Source organism: Gastrolobium bilobum, unplaced genomic scaffold, assembly GCF_033153095.1.
Source record: "Gastrolobium bilobum isolate Gb01-03AN ecotype WA unplaced genomic scaffold, APGP_CSIRO_Gbil_v1 utg39285, whole genome shotgun sequence".
Taxonomy (NCBI): Eukaryota; Viridiplantae; Streptophyta; class Magnoliopsida; order Fabales; family Fabaceae; genus Gastrolobium; species Gastrolobium bilobum.
Genome location: NW_026899716.1, coordinates 22,782 through 40,640, shown reverse-complemented (window position 1 = coordinate 40,640; position 17,859 = coordinate 22,782). Strand labels below are relative to the sequence as shown.

The following is a 17,859-nucleotide window of genomic DNA, read 5'->3' as shown; positions in this document are numbered from 1 at the left end:
AAGAAAAGTTTGGCCTAGTTACACTGAGATAATTGAGCTTCCCAATCAACCTCCGATAACGTCCAGGATCAGATAATGGCTCTCCCTGGTAGTAATTTGATAGTAGGATCCATGGGTGTATCAACAAGCTTACACCCCAACATACCAGTCTCCTCTAGGATATCTATGTCATATTTCTTTTGAAAGATAGAAATGTCATGTCTAGACTGTGCCACTTCAATCCCTAAGAAGTAATGAAGCTTACCAAGATCCTTTGTTTGAAATTAACTGAACAAATATTGTTTTAACTGGTGAATCCCAGCTTGATCACTTCTAGTAAGAATAATGTCATCGACATAGACTAACAAATAGATGCATTTGTCAGGAAATGTGAACCTATAAAACACAAAATGATCGATCTTACTGCGGATTAAGCCAAAAGTCCGAACGGCAAAACTAAAATGATTGAACCATGCCTAAGGAGACTGCTTGAGGCTATATAAGGACTTATGATGTCTACACACCATCCCAGACTCCCCCTGAGCAACAAACCCACATGGTTGCTTCATGTAAACCTCTTCTTATAAATCACCATGAAGAAAAGCATTTTTAATGTCTAGTTGAAGAAGTGGCCAGTGACGAATAGCAACGAGGGCAAGAAACATTTGGACAGATGCCATCTTAGCGACAGGAGAGAACATGTCATTATAGTCAAGGTCGAAGATTTGAGTAAAACCTTTGGCGACTAAGCGTGCCTTGAGACGGTCAACATGGCCATTAAGTTCAACCTCGACAGTAAAGACCTACCAACAACCAACAATAGACTTCTTTTAAGGAGCAGGAACAAGATCTTAAGTGCCATTGGAATGAAGTGCAGTCATCTAATCAAGCATCGCTTGGCGCCACCCTAGATGGGAAAGTGCTTCACATGTGGTCTTAGGAATAGAAACAAAAGAAAGACTAGAAACAAAGGTGTAATGAGAATTAGAAAGACGGTCATAGCTTAAAAATGTATAAAAAGGATAAGGGTTACAAGTAGTACGTATACCTTTTCTTTGGACAATGGGAAGAGCCTCTGGTGAAGGAGGCATAAAGGAAAAGATAATTGGAGAAGGCGATGAGTCACCCAGGGTCAAGTCCGTAGGAGGCACTTTTTGACGACGCTGATAGGTGAGAAAAGGGCGGTCTGTAGGGATGGAGGCAAGGGGTCTTTCCTTTGGGAGAGAGTCACCTGCAGATAGTAAAGACAAGTCAAGAAAAGGAACAGGAAGAACATGCTCAACCTGTGACAACTGAGATGGGATAGAATGAAAGGGTTGTTGATCAAGAAAAATGACATCAGCGGAAATAATATAATGCTTAAGATCAAGAGAATAACAACGATAACCCTTTTGAATACGAGAATAACCAAGAAAGATACACTTAAAGGCTTTGGATGTTAACTTGTCCTTACTAGGAGTGAGATCATGAACAAAACAAGTACAACCAAAGACATGTGGAGATAAGGGATAAAGAGGAGTATCTAGAAAAAGAAACATAGATTATGAGGAATGTCATTGTTGAGCATAGATGAAGTCATGCGATTGATGAGAAAAAAAGAGGCGAGTACGACATCCGCCCAAAAGTGAAGAGGAACCTGCATATGAATAAGAAGGGTATGAGTAGTTTCAATGAGATGTCTATTTTTACGTTCAGCTATCCCATTTTGTTGTAGAGTGTGAGGACAAGTGGTATGATGTAAAGTACCTTGTGTAGCCAAGAAATTAGAAAAGTCAAAAGAAACATATTCCTTAGCATTATCACTACGTAAAATAAAAATATAAACACCAAATTGAGTATAAACCTCAGCAAAAAACTTTTTATAAATGAAAAATAACCAGGTACAACAGGAATAATCATCAATAAAGGTAACAAAATACCGAAAACCAAAACAAACAAAGTACGTCTTGGACCCCAAATATCTGATTGAACAAGAGAGAAAGGAGCATCAGGACATTTATTGACTCGACTGGAAAAGGAGAAGCTGTATGCTTTCCTTACTGACATGACACACAATCTAAAGACTGAAGACCGGATAAAAGAGGAACCATCTTCTGCAACTTTGAAAGACTTTGATGATCGAGGCGACTATGGATAAGTTATGGAGATTTTGTGAGAGAGCATGCCACTAAAGGACGAGGGACAACCAGATAGTAAAGCCCCTTTGACTCACGACCCACTCCAATCGTCTTCCTAGTACGCAGATCCTGCACAAAAATAGAATGGTTAAAGAAAGTAATGGTGCAAGTGAGGGAGTGGACCAATTTACTAACAAAAATTAAGTTATAAGGGATGCTAGGAATGTTATAAACATATGTCAAGGTCAAAGTAGAGGTTAGACGAGTTTGTCCAAACCCACGAACTGGGGCTTTGGTTCCATCAGTAAGGGTAAAAGAAGGTAAATGATCAAAATAAGTAAGAGATGTAAAGAGTTCCTTATTACCACTGAGATGATCAGTAGCACCTGAGTCAAATATCCAAGGACCAAGTGATGTAAAATGAGAAACACAAGTAATGAGATTACTAGTATCTGGAGCGGAGGGCTGAGACTGAGGAGAAGCCTTCCTGAGAAGAGTCTGGAGTGCAAATTAGTTTCTTGTTGAGATTCAAGAGGTGTTGGTAGGTCAATGATAAACTAGGATCCTCACTAGTCAAGATAGTGTGACAGACAGCATCATATTCTCGGGAAGACCAAAAGGAGTGATAACTATAAAGAGACATTTCACCTGTTTTCGATATGCAGAAGCATCAGAAGGGTAAGGCAACATGTCCAAGTACACTTGCATCAAAGATCGACTTTTGCCAATATATGTTTCCATCTGAATATCAGATGATTTGCTCAAATTCATAAGTTAAGACATGACAGAATAAAGCTGTTGCATATCATTAGTGTAGAGGTGTTTATCTTCCTCACACACTCCATAACATGTCTGAAAAGAATAGAAAATGTCCAAAACAATTGGATTAATAGACTGCCAAAGAATACTCAAAAGTTGATTATCAATCCTTTCCCAATCAGATTTCTCAGCCTTAGGGATATCAGTAGATGGAACAGTGAGATGACGCTCATGCCCCTGTCCAAATAACCAGACATGAAAAGAGATGGCTCAATTCTTATAGTTATTAGAACCCTTCAGTTTGGAAGAGATAATGGGCCCAACATTAGTAGAGAAGATACCTGAGAAAGTTTTGGTAGGAGGAGAAGCAGAGTTAACCTCCGAGTGATCAGGAGACGTTGTTGCCATTAAAACAAAATATAAAAGCAGTAAACGGAGACAAACGATAGCCAATCAAGAAAAAACACGCGTCGAAAGTGAGACCTACAAAGAACCAAGGACAGATCTGAAAAGAGGAGAAAAAATTGAGTTGTTCTATCCGGGAATGACCAAAAAGGACGTCGGAACAGTGCACACGCGCAGGGGAAAGGTGGCGAGTGAGCACCACGCGTAGGGAGAAGAAGTTGCGTGTGAAGGCGCGTGGGGACTCCTCTGGTGATGGTTCTTCCACAGAACAGGTTGTCGGAGAAAGGAGGATCTAATCGTAGGTGTTCCGGTTGAAATCGAGGTCAGAACAGTGCTTCGATGATCGTGAACAGTGACGAATGGTGGTTCTGGCAGTGGACGATGGTTCTGACGATTGAAGAAACAAGCTGGAAGGACGCACGACATAGAGGATCTGCCGAAGGGACACACGACTAATGAAGACTTGCCAGAAGGACACACAACAAAGTAAAAAAGAACACCCAAGCAGTGAGCTTAAGATTTTAGCAGAAGCAGATCCCAGAACAAATAGCTCTGGTACCAACTTGAGATTAAATAATAGAATAATTGTATACTGAATAATTATATGTTACAATGTACAAGAACTTTTTATTTAAAGAGACTAAAAGACCTAATGGACTAAGCCCATAAAATATGAGACTATTCTATTGTTTACACTAAACTATTATAATAACTATTCTAACATTGTCAACTCCTGTATTTAATGCTGTTAATGTTTTCTTTAATAGGTGGTCTAAACATTACGAACACATGTCTGCTGACAATTTGCCAAATATATTTTTTATTTAACAATTTATTAATTTGAACAATAACGAAAAAGGATGGAAAAAAGAAACGATAAAGTGATGACTGATTGTTGATTCTCATTTGATTGCTGACAGATCTTAATTAAAATCGTAAAAAAAAAATTCCTCGTTCCTTTCTTTTTTTTCTTTTTAATTTAAGAGACAAATTTGTTATTTTCTTTTATATCTCGTTTTAGCTTCTTTAATTATTATTTTTTTCTTTTCGTAGTTTTTTTATTTCCTTCTTAAATCTATCTTATATTTTATATTTTTAATACACTCCTTCGTATAGAAGTCTATCTTGTTTGAAGCACGACCCACTTGACTGTATTAAAAATTTCCACAATATTTATACGAAGATGGCAATGACGATAATCGGTTGTTAGAAACTATGACAAGATATTACTCTTCCAACTCTTCTAAAAACTCAAATTATTAGATAAATAAATTGCTCAACAATATTTATTTTTATATTATATTTCTAGCAATAATTTCTCCCGATACTGCCGATCATAATTATGGCCACACGTATCATTGACGTGTTCACAGATAACCAAAGGCTAGGCTAGGTAAAAGTTACATGCAGGTAATGCTTATTTATTTTTATTTTTTTAATAAATTACAAATATCTTTTACGAGAAGCAATCCTGATTGAGGTTGATTCAGAATTAAAGATTTAAATCTCTCCCAAAGATGATACTAGAAAGGATCAAACATATACTCTCTCACTCTCACCTGCTTAACTCTCACGCGCTAATTGAACTAGCATCATTTGGTGGCAATGCTTATTTCTCACGACAACAAATATACTCTTAATATGTTGGTTACAAAATTTGATGAGGTTTTCCTAAGAAACACCATATATGATGGTAATTACAACAAAGATGCTTAACATGCATTTCATTGGTGTATTTCGTTGGTCAAAATAGTCCCTAAGGTTCCCCAAATGTGAGGACAATCAACAAAATACACCACAATTTCTATCGTTAGGGAACTAATGACCAAAACCTTTCAAGAATTAATTTGACTATTTGCTCCTAACAAAATACAGCTGATAGTTGGAAGTCATCAATCTTTTCCTGCAAAATAAGAGATGCAAACATTTCAGGTTTACTTCCTTCAACAATAGCAAGTAACGAAACTATATATTGATGGAGCAAAGTAATGGAAGTATCTTCCGGAAACCCCCTTGTCATATGCACATATTGTACAACTTTCTCTCAAACTAGATTCTTTAAGAGGACATAATCTGCTACATGCTCCTCTGACAGAAGGTTCTCAAATTTGTAATATTTCAAAAGGAAGAATTCATCTTAAAGAAATCAAAACTTTCACATGTTATTCCCAACAACCTTAGCTCAAGTACAGTGGTGGAAAATAAATGAATTTTATTATTATTATTATTTTTTTCAGGGGCAGGGGGAATGATGGGATAAGAATGGACAAATTGAAAAAAATATATTAGCAACTGGAATTAAATGCAGTATCAGTTTAGGATATTCAACAAACCTCAGCTTTACAAGTCATGATTCATGAAAACAGAGATTTCAGAGATGGAAAACCTCTAGCTACTGCCCATGTGAATTTTTTAATCTATACTTAGTGTTAGGTATAGCCATCATAAAAACCTATTAGCAAGAAAGTTGGGGCATTTCTTAAGATTCTGGTTTTGGCCTTGTCTCTGGCTTGGGTTCAACCTCATTAAATATGAAAAGGATTTTCCGAAAGACATTTTGACTTTTGACAGCAGTCCCTAACATTGTTTTATAACATCAAAATGAACAGCATAAATTTAATAGTGGTGAGTTTTGTGAAATTCTCATTGGTAAACTGGTTAACCTCTATTTATAATTTTACTCACATCCCCCACATGTTCGAAAAATATTTGGAAGCTATGCCCTAAAGAAGTTCCATCATTGCTCAAGTTCCTTTGGGGATAGCTTCGTATCAGGCAGGCAGCTTTGCCTGTAATTCTTGCCTACTATCCCCTCCCTGCACTAGATCATATAGACCTCTTTTGTAAAAACAATAACTCCCTATCAGAAACCCCGACTTGCAAAGATAGGGGTGAGAAATCCTTGTATGCAGCCTTAACTTTGCACTTTTGCAAAGAGAGACCTTCTTTTGTAACCAAAAAAAAAAAACTTTCATATTCTATAGAATGGGCTTTATTTACTCAAAGTCTAGAAGCAAGCAAATGTCAATCAGGTATAATTCATAGAAATATGAGATGTGTGTAACTACATAATGTGCTAAACATGTGGTATGACATTATTTTCAGGATGGCACTAAATGATGTTTGAGAATGACAATTCAGAAATTGAGCATAATTCCAACTGAGTCGTCTACATAAGGTCAAAATGTCAAACCATAAATTTTGTATACAAAATTTAAATTTGCGACTCGAAGTTACTCTAGCTAGCAAACAAGACAGAAGAATGCGCTAAAATCTATGCAAATGAGAGGAAGAAAAATGAACTATGAAATACAGGTAAGCATAAAAAACATAATGCTACAAACAAAACAAGACAAAAGATGAAAACGGAGAGCAAGTAAATCATACAAGACAAATTCTAGGTAGTAGAGGAGAGATGGCTTATGACTTTTTAAAACAGAATAATACCTCTACGAGAGCAGAACAACTGGCTATGGAATGCTTGTATACTTTTACAGGCAGATGTAGTAAGCAAAGGCAAGCTGTTCCTCATATCAAAGAAATCAATTCCATCGACTGATAAATGCTTTTTCCTAAAGCATAAGATTTTTCCACTGGCTTCTCTTTGCAAGTCAGAGACACAAGGTAAATCTCTAATCCAGCTAACCCCTGATACATGTTTACCAGAAAGAAGACCATTGGATCGTGCTAACTCCAATACAGAGCTTCTTGTTGCCATAATAGCTGGATTAAAATAAGTCAAATGTAATTTACAAGAGTTTAAGACTGGGGATCTTAGATTCTAAACGCACATGACATTTGTATCTACTGTTTGAGAATGCATACAAAAACTCTAACTTAACTTTTATGCATTAAGTGAAACTTTCAGAAAGTAATCAATGGCTGCACTTAACTAGAGAAGTTTACCATTATAAGGAGCTTCAAAGATAATGTTTGCTGGAAGGCCAACTCCAAAGCCAGCCAGAGTGATGCCTACATTGAATCCAATGCCACAGCCAGCTCCAACATAGCCAATCACTTCAGGGCCAAATCCAGGACCCCATCCAACACCACAACCAATGCCCACACCCATTCCCCAAAAGGCTCCATAAGTTGGATGAACAGGGTTCCATCTTTCATATCTTCGAAACAATCCTTTTATAATCATTAGGACCTGAGAACAGTGGTAAGTAAGAAATTACTCACAATATGATTGTTGAAATGGTAAACCTATAGCCAGTTGGTATACCGTAATTAAACATTCAAATGAAAATAGTGTATTAACTAACATCCATAACATCAGTTGTAAAGTGGTGAGGACACATGGTATTAGATAAAAAGAGTCACTGAATCAAGAGAGTATGAAAACTTTTTAAAGAAGGAATGAATTCCTAGATATATAACGCAATCACAAGCAACAGTGACCAACCGAAAAGTCACCCAATGAAAGGGAGTCCAGAAATCAAGACTGTATCATAATCTTCAGCATTGTGTTTGTGATTTGTCCAATAAACCAGAACTTGCCAGTTAGATCAAGAGCCTGAAGCATATACTTGTGCAGCAACAACAGCCTCTTAAAACTATGTTGAGCCATATAAAACAGCATAGCAACATAACCACACAGCTTGACAAATTGCCAAAGATAACCAGTTATTATCGATACAGAACAATAGAAGTTGATGGCGCCAATTGTGTATACAAGATCTATGTAAGGCCACCAAAGGGTTTGCAGAGGAAGATAGTATCAATCTTCTTTTAGACACTCAGAGAAGGATATGCAGTCATAACTAAAAATTAATTCTTGTATACTAATCGAGATAGGTTTCCCATCTCCATGTCAAGGATATGCAGTCTTATTTAACCCAATTAGCCAAATTCTATCTTTCTATTATATATCCACTATCCCATACAGCATACTGCAGGAATTTCAGGAATTTTCATATTCACATATCTTTCTATGACAAACAAACACTGATAAGAGGATAAATTATCTAGCAGGAGACCTGTTTCATGTTGTCACATCCATACATACACATAAAGAACTCTCAATATTAAAAAAAAAAAAAAAAAAAAAAAATTCCCAAAACAGCTCCAGGATGAGTATTTTAGTCTTGATTTTGGAGTGAAAAAGTTTCCCAACATTTTGTTTTTCTTTCAGTCACTACCCAAGTAACAATTACAGCAAACAAATGTAAACTCGAAACAGATTTCTCAGTATTATGAGGATAAAGAACAAGCAAATTCTTTTATCAACTACCAAATGAACGATAATGTACTAAACACAAGCTTCCAATTGAAATGAGAACATTAATCAGTTCAAAACCAACACACTCTGCAACCTTCAGTAAAACAAAAAAAACAAAAAAAAAGACACCTTCTGTTTCTTCTATCGATAGAGAGAGAAAACCTCCAAAATTAAAAAGAACCCGAGAGGATTCAAGATTTTCAGCGACAGCGAAGGAAAAGAAAAAACCCACAAAGCATCTTTAATAGCAGTGAAGAAAATGAAGTAGTAAAAGCAAACAATTACCATACGATTTTGGTTTGAATGCAATCAACTGCGCAATGACCGTGACCGTGATTTCAGAGTAAAAGGTGTTTTCTAGATTTTATCATTGGGGGTTTATTTATAATTTTATATTACCATACACAAATAAGAAAAATTAGAGTATAATTTTATGAAATTAATGTTTTTTAAGTTATACAGATAATTTTATTTTTTGTATGTATAAAAGTGTCATATGGGGTTATATGAAAAAAAAAAATAGGTCTCATATTTTTATATATATTGAAGATAAAATTATCTTATATAACATAAGAAATATTAATCTCTAATTTTATACAGGTTTGTTAAAATAATAAAAAATATAAAGATGGAAATTAAAAAAAAAAGGTGACCTTGAAAAATTATGAAATGGAGAATTTGAAACGATATAGGTAAATTATTTATAATTCTTATTAAAATCGAGTGGATATAAATGGAGATATGTGAATTTTTTTCATTGAAAACTTTAACGTTCAAGCATTAAATAATAGGAAATCGAGTGGATATAAGATTTTAAGATTGTCATTTCTTATAGGAAGTTTTTTTTATCAACGCAAATATTAACTATTAAAAAAAAGGTTGAGTTTAAATTTATTTGTCACGTAGGTCAATTTTCCTAACAAGTCATTTCACTAAATAATAGTAAGATAAACAAAGAAATAAGTTATCAGTATTATTTTTTGGGTAGAATATTGTAACAACAATTAGTATTACTACTAATTAATTTCATTGTTAGATCAATTATGTTGATCCAACGGTTATATTTATTTTATTTTCATCTTTGTATGATTATGATTTCTCATATTTAATGTGAAAGCATTAAATATGAGAAATCATAACCATACAAAAGTGAAAAAAAATATAAAGTATTAAATATGAGGAATCATAATCATACAAAGATGGAAATAAATATAACCGTTGAATCTACATAATTGATCTAACGATGAAATTAATTAGTAATAACATTGATAATAACACTAATTGATTATTATAATATCCTTCTGTTCTGGATGGCCCAAGTACTGGAGTGGCCCAATTACTCAGACCCAACCCTCAGCTGGCCCAGTTACTCAAGCCTAACCCTCAGCCTTGTTTCGCGTTAGCCCTTAGGGCTGATGTAGACCCTCACGATCTCCAAGACTGCAGCACGTCCAAGAGATACACCAAAATGTCCCACTTCGGGACATTAACCGCTAAAGGCAGTCGCCATAAGCACTGCAAAGGAACCTGCCCCTTTGTTCAGTGCTGACATCGCCGGGTGCAGTGGTTGCAGCACTGCCATTGTGGCAGCGCCAACCACGCCTAACACTGCCATCATGGGTGTGCACCCCAAGAAGGGTTGACCCCCACCTCACCAACCCGCATCATCTTCCTTATAAATAGCCCTCAAGGGGCACACTAGAAGATATCTTTTATGTACTGTTGTTATGCCCATTTACTTCCAAGTCATACTCTTGTTATTTATCTGTCATTGATATCAGCTTGCTACCTCTTCGAACTATACCTTCTAACCTGGTCTTTACCTCAGCTAGTGGTGTAATCCATATAATAACATTACCCTCAAGGGTACATAGTGGGCTCACATTGACGCCGTCTGTGGGAAACTATAAACTTCTAGTTCCATTCTCCTACCAAAGATCCACAAGACGTGTATTACGTTTTGATAACAAACATGCTTGTCACAACCAGAAGAGCGGAACAAACCAGGGCCGTTACTCTTGACGGTCATGTACAAACAATACGTTCAAATTCTCTGCCATCGATGCATTCAACCCCAGCCGAGAGACCCCCCGGCGAGATGCTCCAACCTGTATTACAATCCGTCGGTCCACAAATGCAAGCAGTCGAACCCAGAGTAGCACAGTTGAATTATCGCGCACCTATGCGTGAAATGCAAGGGGAAAACTTGGTACAAGACCAACCCCCGCCCCCAGGAGTTCGTTTTGGAATGCCTTTCCACACTATTGCCCCACCGGTCATTCCCGTCCCACGAGCCCATCGCCCACAACCAGCCCAAAGTCTACCAGTAGCCATGCACAATGATTACCGAGCACCATTGGTCACCCCGTTCCATATGGGACCATACGCCCTTTTCCCTCAACTTTACCCAACTGGTTTTCCTTTCCATGGTTACGCTGCCCAACCCCAGAATCCGGCCATCCCGCTACACCAAGTGTCCTATCAAAACCAGGGTCAACAACCGTATGTCGCCCAACAGCCTTTCAATCACGCCTCGGCCCTCTCCTACTCTGTTGAAGCCCTTCAACCACAAACAGACCGTCCCGCCTGAAACAACAATATACGAGTCACGCCAACTCATACGTCGGGGCGCAACAAACCCCTGATTGATATCCTCCGGTTAACACCCATACCCCTTGGTTTTAAAGGACCCTCCAATATCGCCACATATGTTGGAGATGCCGATCCTTTTGAATAGATCCAGAAATTTGAGGCAGCAATGACTCTCCATGGTGAAACAGACCTCCTCATGTGCAGGTCTTTCCCTATGCTACTTGGGGGGCGAGCTTTAATATGGTACACAACCCTACCAACTGGTAGTATCGCTTCATGGGACGAGTTGGCAAGCAAGTTTCAGTCTCACTTTGCAACCAGTCGCCCTGTGCCAAAATCTGTCCACTCTCTAGAAAAAATACGCCAGCAGCCAGGCGAGTCCCTCAGGTCCTTTTTAGACCGCTTTGATAAGGAGGTCCTACAGGTACAAGGCCTGGACCCCAAAGTACAGGTACATATACTTCTTTCGGGCTTGCGACAGGGTGCGTTCGCGTACGAGCTCGCCCGCCATGAGATCACTGACCTGGAAGAAGTCAAGAAGGTGGCCCAGGAGTACATGCGAATCGAAGAGTACAAAGGAAGCCGAGTTGATGATGCCCACAGTCAAGAAAAGGCAGTCAGTAAACAGAAGAACGAAATGGAAGAAAGTAAGAAAGGAAACAAACCGGCCAAATATTCAAACCGCCCTTCTGGGCGCGACACATCAGGACGTCAAACACATGTTGTCCTACAAACGGAGTATAAGGAAGAATCCAAGAGCACCCAGCAGCCTCAGAACCCGCCTAAAGAAAACATCATGTACTGCAAGTTCCATCGCAGCAACGGTCATAACACTGAGCAGTGCAGGCACCTCAAAGACGAAATTGATGAACTCATCAAATGCGCAGCGTAGAGGCGAGGAGGAGACGACACACGCCCTTCTGGAACAGGAAGGCGATATCGTGAGCGCAGCAAATCACCTGAAAGAAGAAGAACGAATCAATCTGGCTCTAGACCCTTCTACAACCGTGACAGGAGAGAGGATTCCCCAGGGAGTCGCAGAGCGCAAGCAAGCCCAAACCGCAGAGGGAGGCGTGAAGAAGTGGATGAAGACTCAGCCGCGGTGAAGCACAGAGTGATAAACATGATTTCAGGCGGACTGAGCGGAGGAGGAGAGACAGCGAACGCCAGAAAGAAACACTTGAAGCAGTGTCTGGCGGTCGCTGGCAAAGTCATTAGCAAAACAAAGAACAACCCTGGTCCAACCAGACCTCAAATTGTTTGGGACAACAGCGATTTGGGCGATGTCCTCCCTGGACATGACGATCCACTCGTCATTCAAGCTATAATCGCCAACTTCGGCGTTAATCGTGTTTTTATTGACCGCGGCAGCTCAGCCGACATTTTGTTTTTACCATGCTTTAAAGCGTTAGGATTTACTGTTGATAGTTTAACTCCTGTTACAGGTGAACTCTCAGGTTTCAATGCTACCACCACAAAGCCACTGGGAGTGATTACCTTGCGACTTTCCCTTGGAACGCCGCCCACCTCACGATCCGCAGACATCCAGTTTTTGGTGCTCGACACCCCATCAGCTTACAACGCCATTCTTGGTAGAAGGATGTTCGCTGCCTTCGAGGCAAGCATCTCACACCCCTACTTGGCAATGAAGTTCGTTGCCCGTGACAACAAAGTCGCCACGGTGCGGGGAGACCAGACGATAGCCCGAAGCTGCTACAACATATCCTTGCGGCCAATGGCCAAAGCTAGTTTCAATGATGAAAGGGCGCCTAAACAGAGGGTGACCTCGCCAGCCGAAAGAAATCCAGGCGAGGAGACAAAGGAGCATGACCAATGTTTTTTGGTAGAATTTGATGCCAGAGATGATCCGCGCGTGGAACATGACAGACCCACGCCTGATGGGGCGTTGGAACATGTTGTATTAGGAGATGCGGATCATCAAACAACAACCATCGGGGCCATCATCGACCCCGAAATGAAATGCAAGTTAATCAAGTTGCTCAAGGATAACAAAGATTTGTTCGCATGGAAGCCTTCCGACATGCCGGGTATCAACCCAGACGTTTGCTGCCACCGTTTGTTGGTGGATCCCAAAGCCAAGCCAGTCGCCCAGAAAAAGAGGAAATTCGGTCCCGACCGCCAGAGGGTGATTGATCAAGAAGTCAACTTAAAGTGTCTTTAAGAGACAGCTTTTCGCTTCCGTCACCTACCAATCCCCGTCATCAATGACCTTATTACAGCTATCACCAAAAGCAATCGCCCGTGCTCAAGCATTTCACATCGCCAAACAATGCGTCGCCAAATCCTATCTACCAAGGCGCCAACTTATGCTTATAACCAGGTTGGGGTTCATGGCGCCACGGCGATACGAGGCTTTGTAGTCATTTCCTTCTTGAAGGACGCCCCATAGAGCGTCAGTAACTCCCTCTCGAAGGACGCACACCGCCCTGACGAGAATGACCAAAGTCTTTAACTTGGCACCATCCCACGGTTGCTACCAAGCTGGGGGGGCTCCTGTTCTGGATGGCCCAAGTACTGGAGTGGCCCAATTACTCAGGCCCAACCCTCAGCTGGCCCAGTTACTCAAGCCCAACCCTCAGCCTTGTTCCGCGTCAGCCCTTAGGGCTGATGTAGACCCTCACGATCTCCAAGACTGCAGCACGTCCAAGAGATACACCAAAATGTCCCACTTCGGGACATTAACCGCTAAAGGAAGTCGCCATAAACACTGCAAAGGAACCTACCCCTTTGTTCAGTGCTGACATCGCCGGGTGCAGTGGTTGCAGCACTGCCATTGTGCCAGCGCCAACCACGCCTAACACTGCCATCATGGGTGTGCACCCCAAGAAGGGTTGACCCCCATCTCACCAACCTGCATCATCTTCCTTATAAATAGCCCTCAGGGGGCACACTAGAAGATATCTTTTATGTACTGTTGTTATGCCCATTTACTTCCAAGTCATACTCTTGTTATTTATCTGCCATTGATATCAGCTTGCTACCTCTTGGAACTATACCTTCTAGCCTGGTCATTACCTCAGCTAGTGGTGTAATCCATATAATAACATTACCCTCAAGGGTACATAGTGGGCTCACAGAACTGAACGGTACACCTCCCTTTATTTTTTTCACAAAAGAGATTTAAGACTTCATGTGAGAACCACAAAAATAAACGAAAGTTGAAAACACAACGAAATCGGTAGGTTGATGATTGCGAAGCATTGTGGTAATGGTACTGTTGAGCGTCCATTATTTTTCTAATATTTAGAATTTTAATTTTGGTTTGGTTTCAAAGATTATTAACTACTATTCAGTTATGGTTTTATTTGAAAAAATCATTAAATATGTTTTAGTTTTGGCTTGTGTTTGGACTCATTTTATAGGCTCATATCTTAACATCACAGTAGCAAGTGATAAACTGAAGAGATAAGGATAATCTCATCATCTTGTTATCAAGGGATAAATGATAAACTACATACCATATTCCCAACAATCACAACCTTATCGGGACTCTACACTTAACCCCTTCTATAAATAAAGGATTAAGCCTCTGAGATATATACTATGATTCCCGTGCTCTTTTGCCTATCACTGTTCACACACCCTTCGGCTATATTCCATTATTATTATTGTGCACAGTGATCCGTTACCCCTTGCCGTGTCTCTTCCATAGACTCTTGCAAGCGTATCGATCCAAGATACAAATAATATAATAATCCTCATTGTCATAATAGAGTGTTTAAGTGAATTAAACACGAAATTAAAAAAATGGTGAACGTTAAATCATGTAATTGACAAGATAAGTAATTGAAGAATACAGTTCATGTCAGACAAGTTTAATAGGACCCAAGTATAAAGTATGGAATATATTTGAGGACGTAGATGTCGTTATTGCAAAAGTTATGGTTAGTTTGGTAATTGACCAAGATTAGATCAAATCTTGAATTAGATGGTCTGATTAAATTTTGTGGTTAATTTCATGGGTTTAAAGTGATTTTATTTTGATGTTTAGATTAATTTTTAAAATTAAGTTAAGGTAAGACTAATTAGAAACCAATAAGAAATGGTTAAAGTCAAATATGCATGTAGAGTTAACAAGTTAGAAATGTAATTTAACTTTATGAATTTCTCTTGAGATTTTCGATGCATGAATGATCTATGTGTAACCTTATAGTTTTGATTACATGAAGGTCAAAGTTAGAATGAACAATTAGAATTAAGATTGAAAAGTCTAGAAAGAATGGGCTAATGCATGTGGAGTTTGAATATTCAAAAGGTGACAAGTAAGCAATTAAGCAAACTTAGCTAATTTCCTTCATTCAAGTCGGTTATCTCACTTAGGCAAGTGTCCCACGATGCCTTCTTTGTTTGTGTGAGTTGGTTTGTCAATCAAATAGCCAATAGGAATTTAACATCAAGGTTTTAAGTCAAAAGTTCTAGAAAAAGTGACAAATTTACAAGTTGACTTTGGAGATGTTTTTCCAATACAATGAGTCAGTTTCTTTGCTTCTAAGTGTCCCACGCAAGTTTTTCTTTCTTCCTTTCTTATGGAGGCCACGGCTATGCTTAGAGAAAGAACAAGAAAGTTTTTGAAGATTTAAGGAAAAACTACCAAAAACCTATTACACAAAAGTTGTAGCTTTAGGTCTTGTGATTCTATATCTTCATCTTTCTTTCTTTGAGAAGCTATATAGTGAGATAATCCTCATCTAAAGTAGGTCGGTACTATTCATCAATAATGGAAAATTTGGTGGTTTTGGAGTTTTATTAGTGGAAAGTGTTGCCTAGCTCCTAAAGAAGTTAAACAAGGTAATACATCTTCTTTTGATCGCTGAAAGTTATTGTTTGATGGTGTTTATGGCTGATTAGGGTTTGTATATACCATGATCATATGAAGTTATTTCATGTGGTTTTAAGTGATTTTGAAGTTGGTTGTTGAATTTAAGCTAAATTATGCTTGGAAATGCTTAAAGTGAACAAAGGGTTTGATGTATATAGAGAAGACATAATCGGTCAAGTGACGTTTAATTATGCCAACCATGTGTTTGATAAAATGCTTAAGTGAAACTAGGATTTTAAGGTGTTTTAATGGTGGTTGATTCAATGAAAAATTGATTAAGAATTAAAAGAAAAAGTCATAGACTTTTATGAAGGCCATTCGGCCATGTCCTTTATAAATGGTAGGGATTAATATTTAATCATGCAAACATGATTAAAGAGTGATTAGTGTATGGTTAATCAATGATTAAGGTGGTTCTCATTGAAAGGAAATTAAATAAATTATATAAAAATGATATAGGTACCATTCGGCCAACACATGTAAATAGGGTTAGAATTACATAACTTGATATGTAAGTGTTGTGTAATGTTCGATTGAAAAAAAGAATTAAGATTGGACATAGTTTAATTGGAATTGAATTGATGAAAAGTCATTGGACTTATAAATATGTCAATTCGGGTATGTAAAGAAAAATGGTTAAGGAGTTGAAGTTAATTTAAAGTTAAGGTGGATTATTGAACATAATAATATGTAAGATGAATTACACTAATAAATTAACGAGAAAGTTGGTGAGAAAGTGTGTAACCTAATATGTAAGGTTAGGTTATTTATGTGAAATGTAAGTTAACCTAATTTTAAAGTAATTGTGAATTAGGTTGAATGGTGTATCAATTGGATTAATTGATAGAAAATAAATGACATATTAAATGCATGAATTGATGGTGTTTCAATTTGGCCATGACATGTAAAATGTCATGGAATGCAAGTTAAATTCAATTAAATATTGAATGACATTTGCTAATTGTAATCAAGTAGGTTTCAAGTGGTTTTAAGGTAAGATAAACTCTAATGAAGTATTAAGTATTTACTTGAGTTAATGATATTAACTAACTAGAATTATGGGTCAAATGGTAAGGCGTGAAATTGTTTAAGACTTGTGTGGTATGATATGAACTGTTAATTTAAAGGTGAACTATCAAGGTGATTAAGAGAGTTACCAAGTGGGTAATTAAATTAACATGTGATATGTTAATTGCTTGTGTTACAAGCAAGATTCTTATAAATTATACCAGAGTATATAATCATACAATGTAAGAGGACGTAAAGACTACAAGTAAATTGGACTGCAAGAAAATAGACGGCAAAGAATAGGTAAGTTCTCGGTTTAGGAGTTTTCTCTATTATGATGTTCTGTCATAATTAGGTAGATTATGATTTCTGATGGAAATAACTGTTATGAATATTAGAACTTAGCATAATTGCATTCTTATAGGATCAATATGTATAATTGTATATGATATACTGTAAATAATGTAAATTGCATGATGTAATGTAAATTTATTTAATATGTTGTAATTAATTATGCTATAAACTGATGTGCAAGTAAATATGATTATATATGGTTTGTTGTAATTAAATGCAATGTGATTTTGTGGTGTTGTTGTTAAGTGTACTCTCTTTGATCTGACAATTATATTTAATGTGTTTTATGTTGGATCTAATTATGTGATTGTATTGGTGTGTTGAATTAGTTGGAATATTTGATGTGTTGTGTTTGAAATTCTGTGTTATGGGTATTTTAATATACTCTTTTGATATTGGTCATCGGGTGGTTCCCGCTTCTCTATAGAGTATAGATATATGTATGTTGGTGATTGTGATTATTAAGTATTTTGACGAATTCATATTGGGTATTTGGTATTTCTGATGAGTGGACTGATATGAGTTTCTGAAATAATATGGGATGTTTTGTTATGTGAATAAAGAGACTCTAAGTTATCAGT

At 37.8% G+C, this 17,859-nt stretch overlaps 2 protein-coding genes across 3 annotated transcripts; one reads left to right on the top strand and one right to left on the bottom strand.

Moving 5' to 3' along the window:
• Nucleotides 1-4,881: 4,881 nt before the first annotated feature.
• Nucleotides 4,882-8,706, bottom strand: LOC133292916 (cadmium-induced protein AS8). Of its 2 annotated transcripts, none has more exons than XM_061491400.1 (4): nt 8,614-8,706; nt 7,167-7,413; nt 6,708-6,983; nt 4,882-5,163 (listed from the first exon to the last, which is right to left on the bottom strand). In XM_061491400.1, the coding sequence occupies exons 2-4, from the start codon at nt 7,405-7,407 to the stop codon at nt 5,153-5,155; spliced, it is 528 nt and encodes a 175-aa protein (XP_061347384.1). In that variant the 5' UTR covers nt 7,408-7,413; nt 8,614-8,706; the 3' UTR covers nt 4,882-5,152. The 2 variants fall into 2 exon arrangements, with proteins under 2 accessions (XP_061347384.1, XP_061347385.1); XM_061491401.1 differs by having other exon boundaries at nt 6,708-6,908.
• Nucleotides 8,707-11,242: 2,536 nt separating this feature from the next.
• LOC133292914 (uncharacterized) lies at nt 11,243-11,968 on the top strand. Its single transcript, XM_061491395.1, has one exon. The coding sequence runs from the start codon at nt 11,243-11,245 to the stop codon at nt 11,966-11,968; it is 726 nt and encodes a 241-aa protein (XP_061347379.1).
• Nucleotides 11,969-17,859: the final 5,891 nt, after the last annotated feature.

Coding starts and splice junctions, on each gene's coding strand:
- LOC133292916 (XM_061491400.1), bottom strand. CDS start 7,407: ATGATTATAAAAGGATTGTTTCGAAGATATGAAAGATGGAACCCTGTT. Junction 6,984..7,166: donor CTTTGAAGCTCCTTATAATG/GTAAACTTCTCT, acceptor ATTTTAATCCAG/CTATTATGGCAACAAGAAGC.
- LOC133292914 (XM_061491395.1), top strand. CDS start 11,243: ATGACTCTCCATGGTGAAACAGACCTCCTCATGTGCAGGTCTTTCCCT.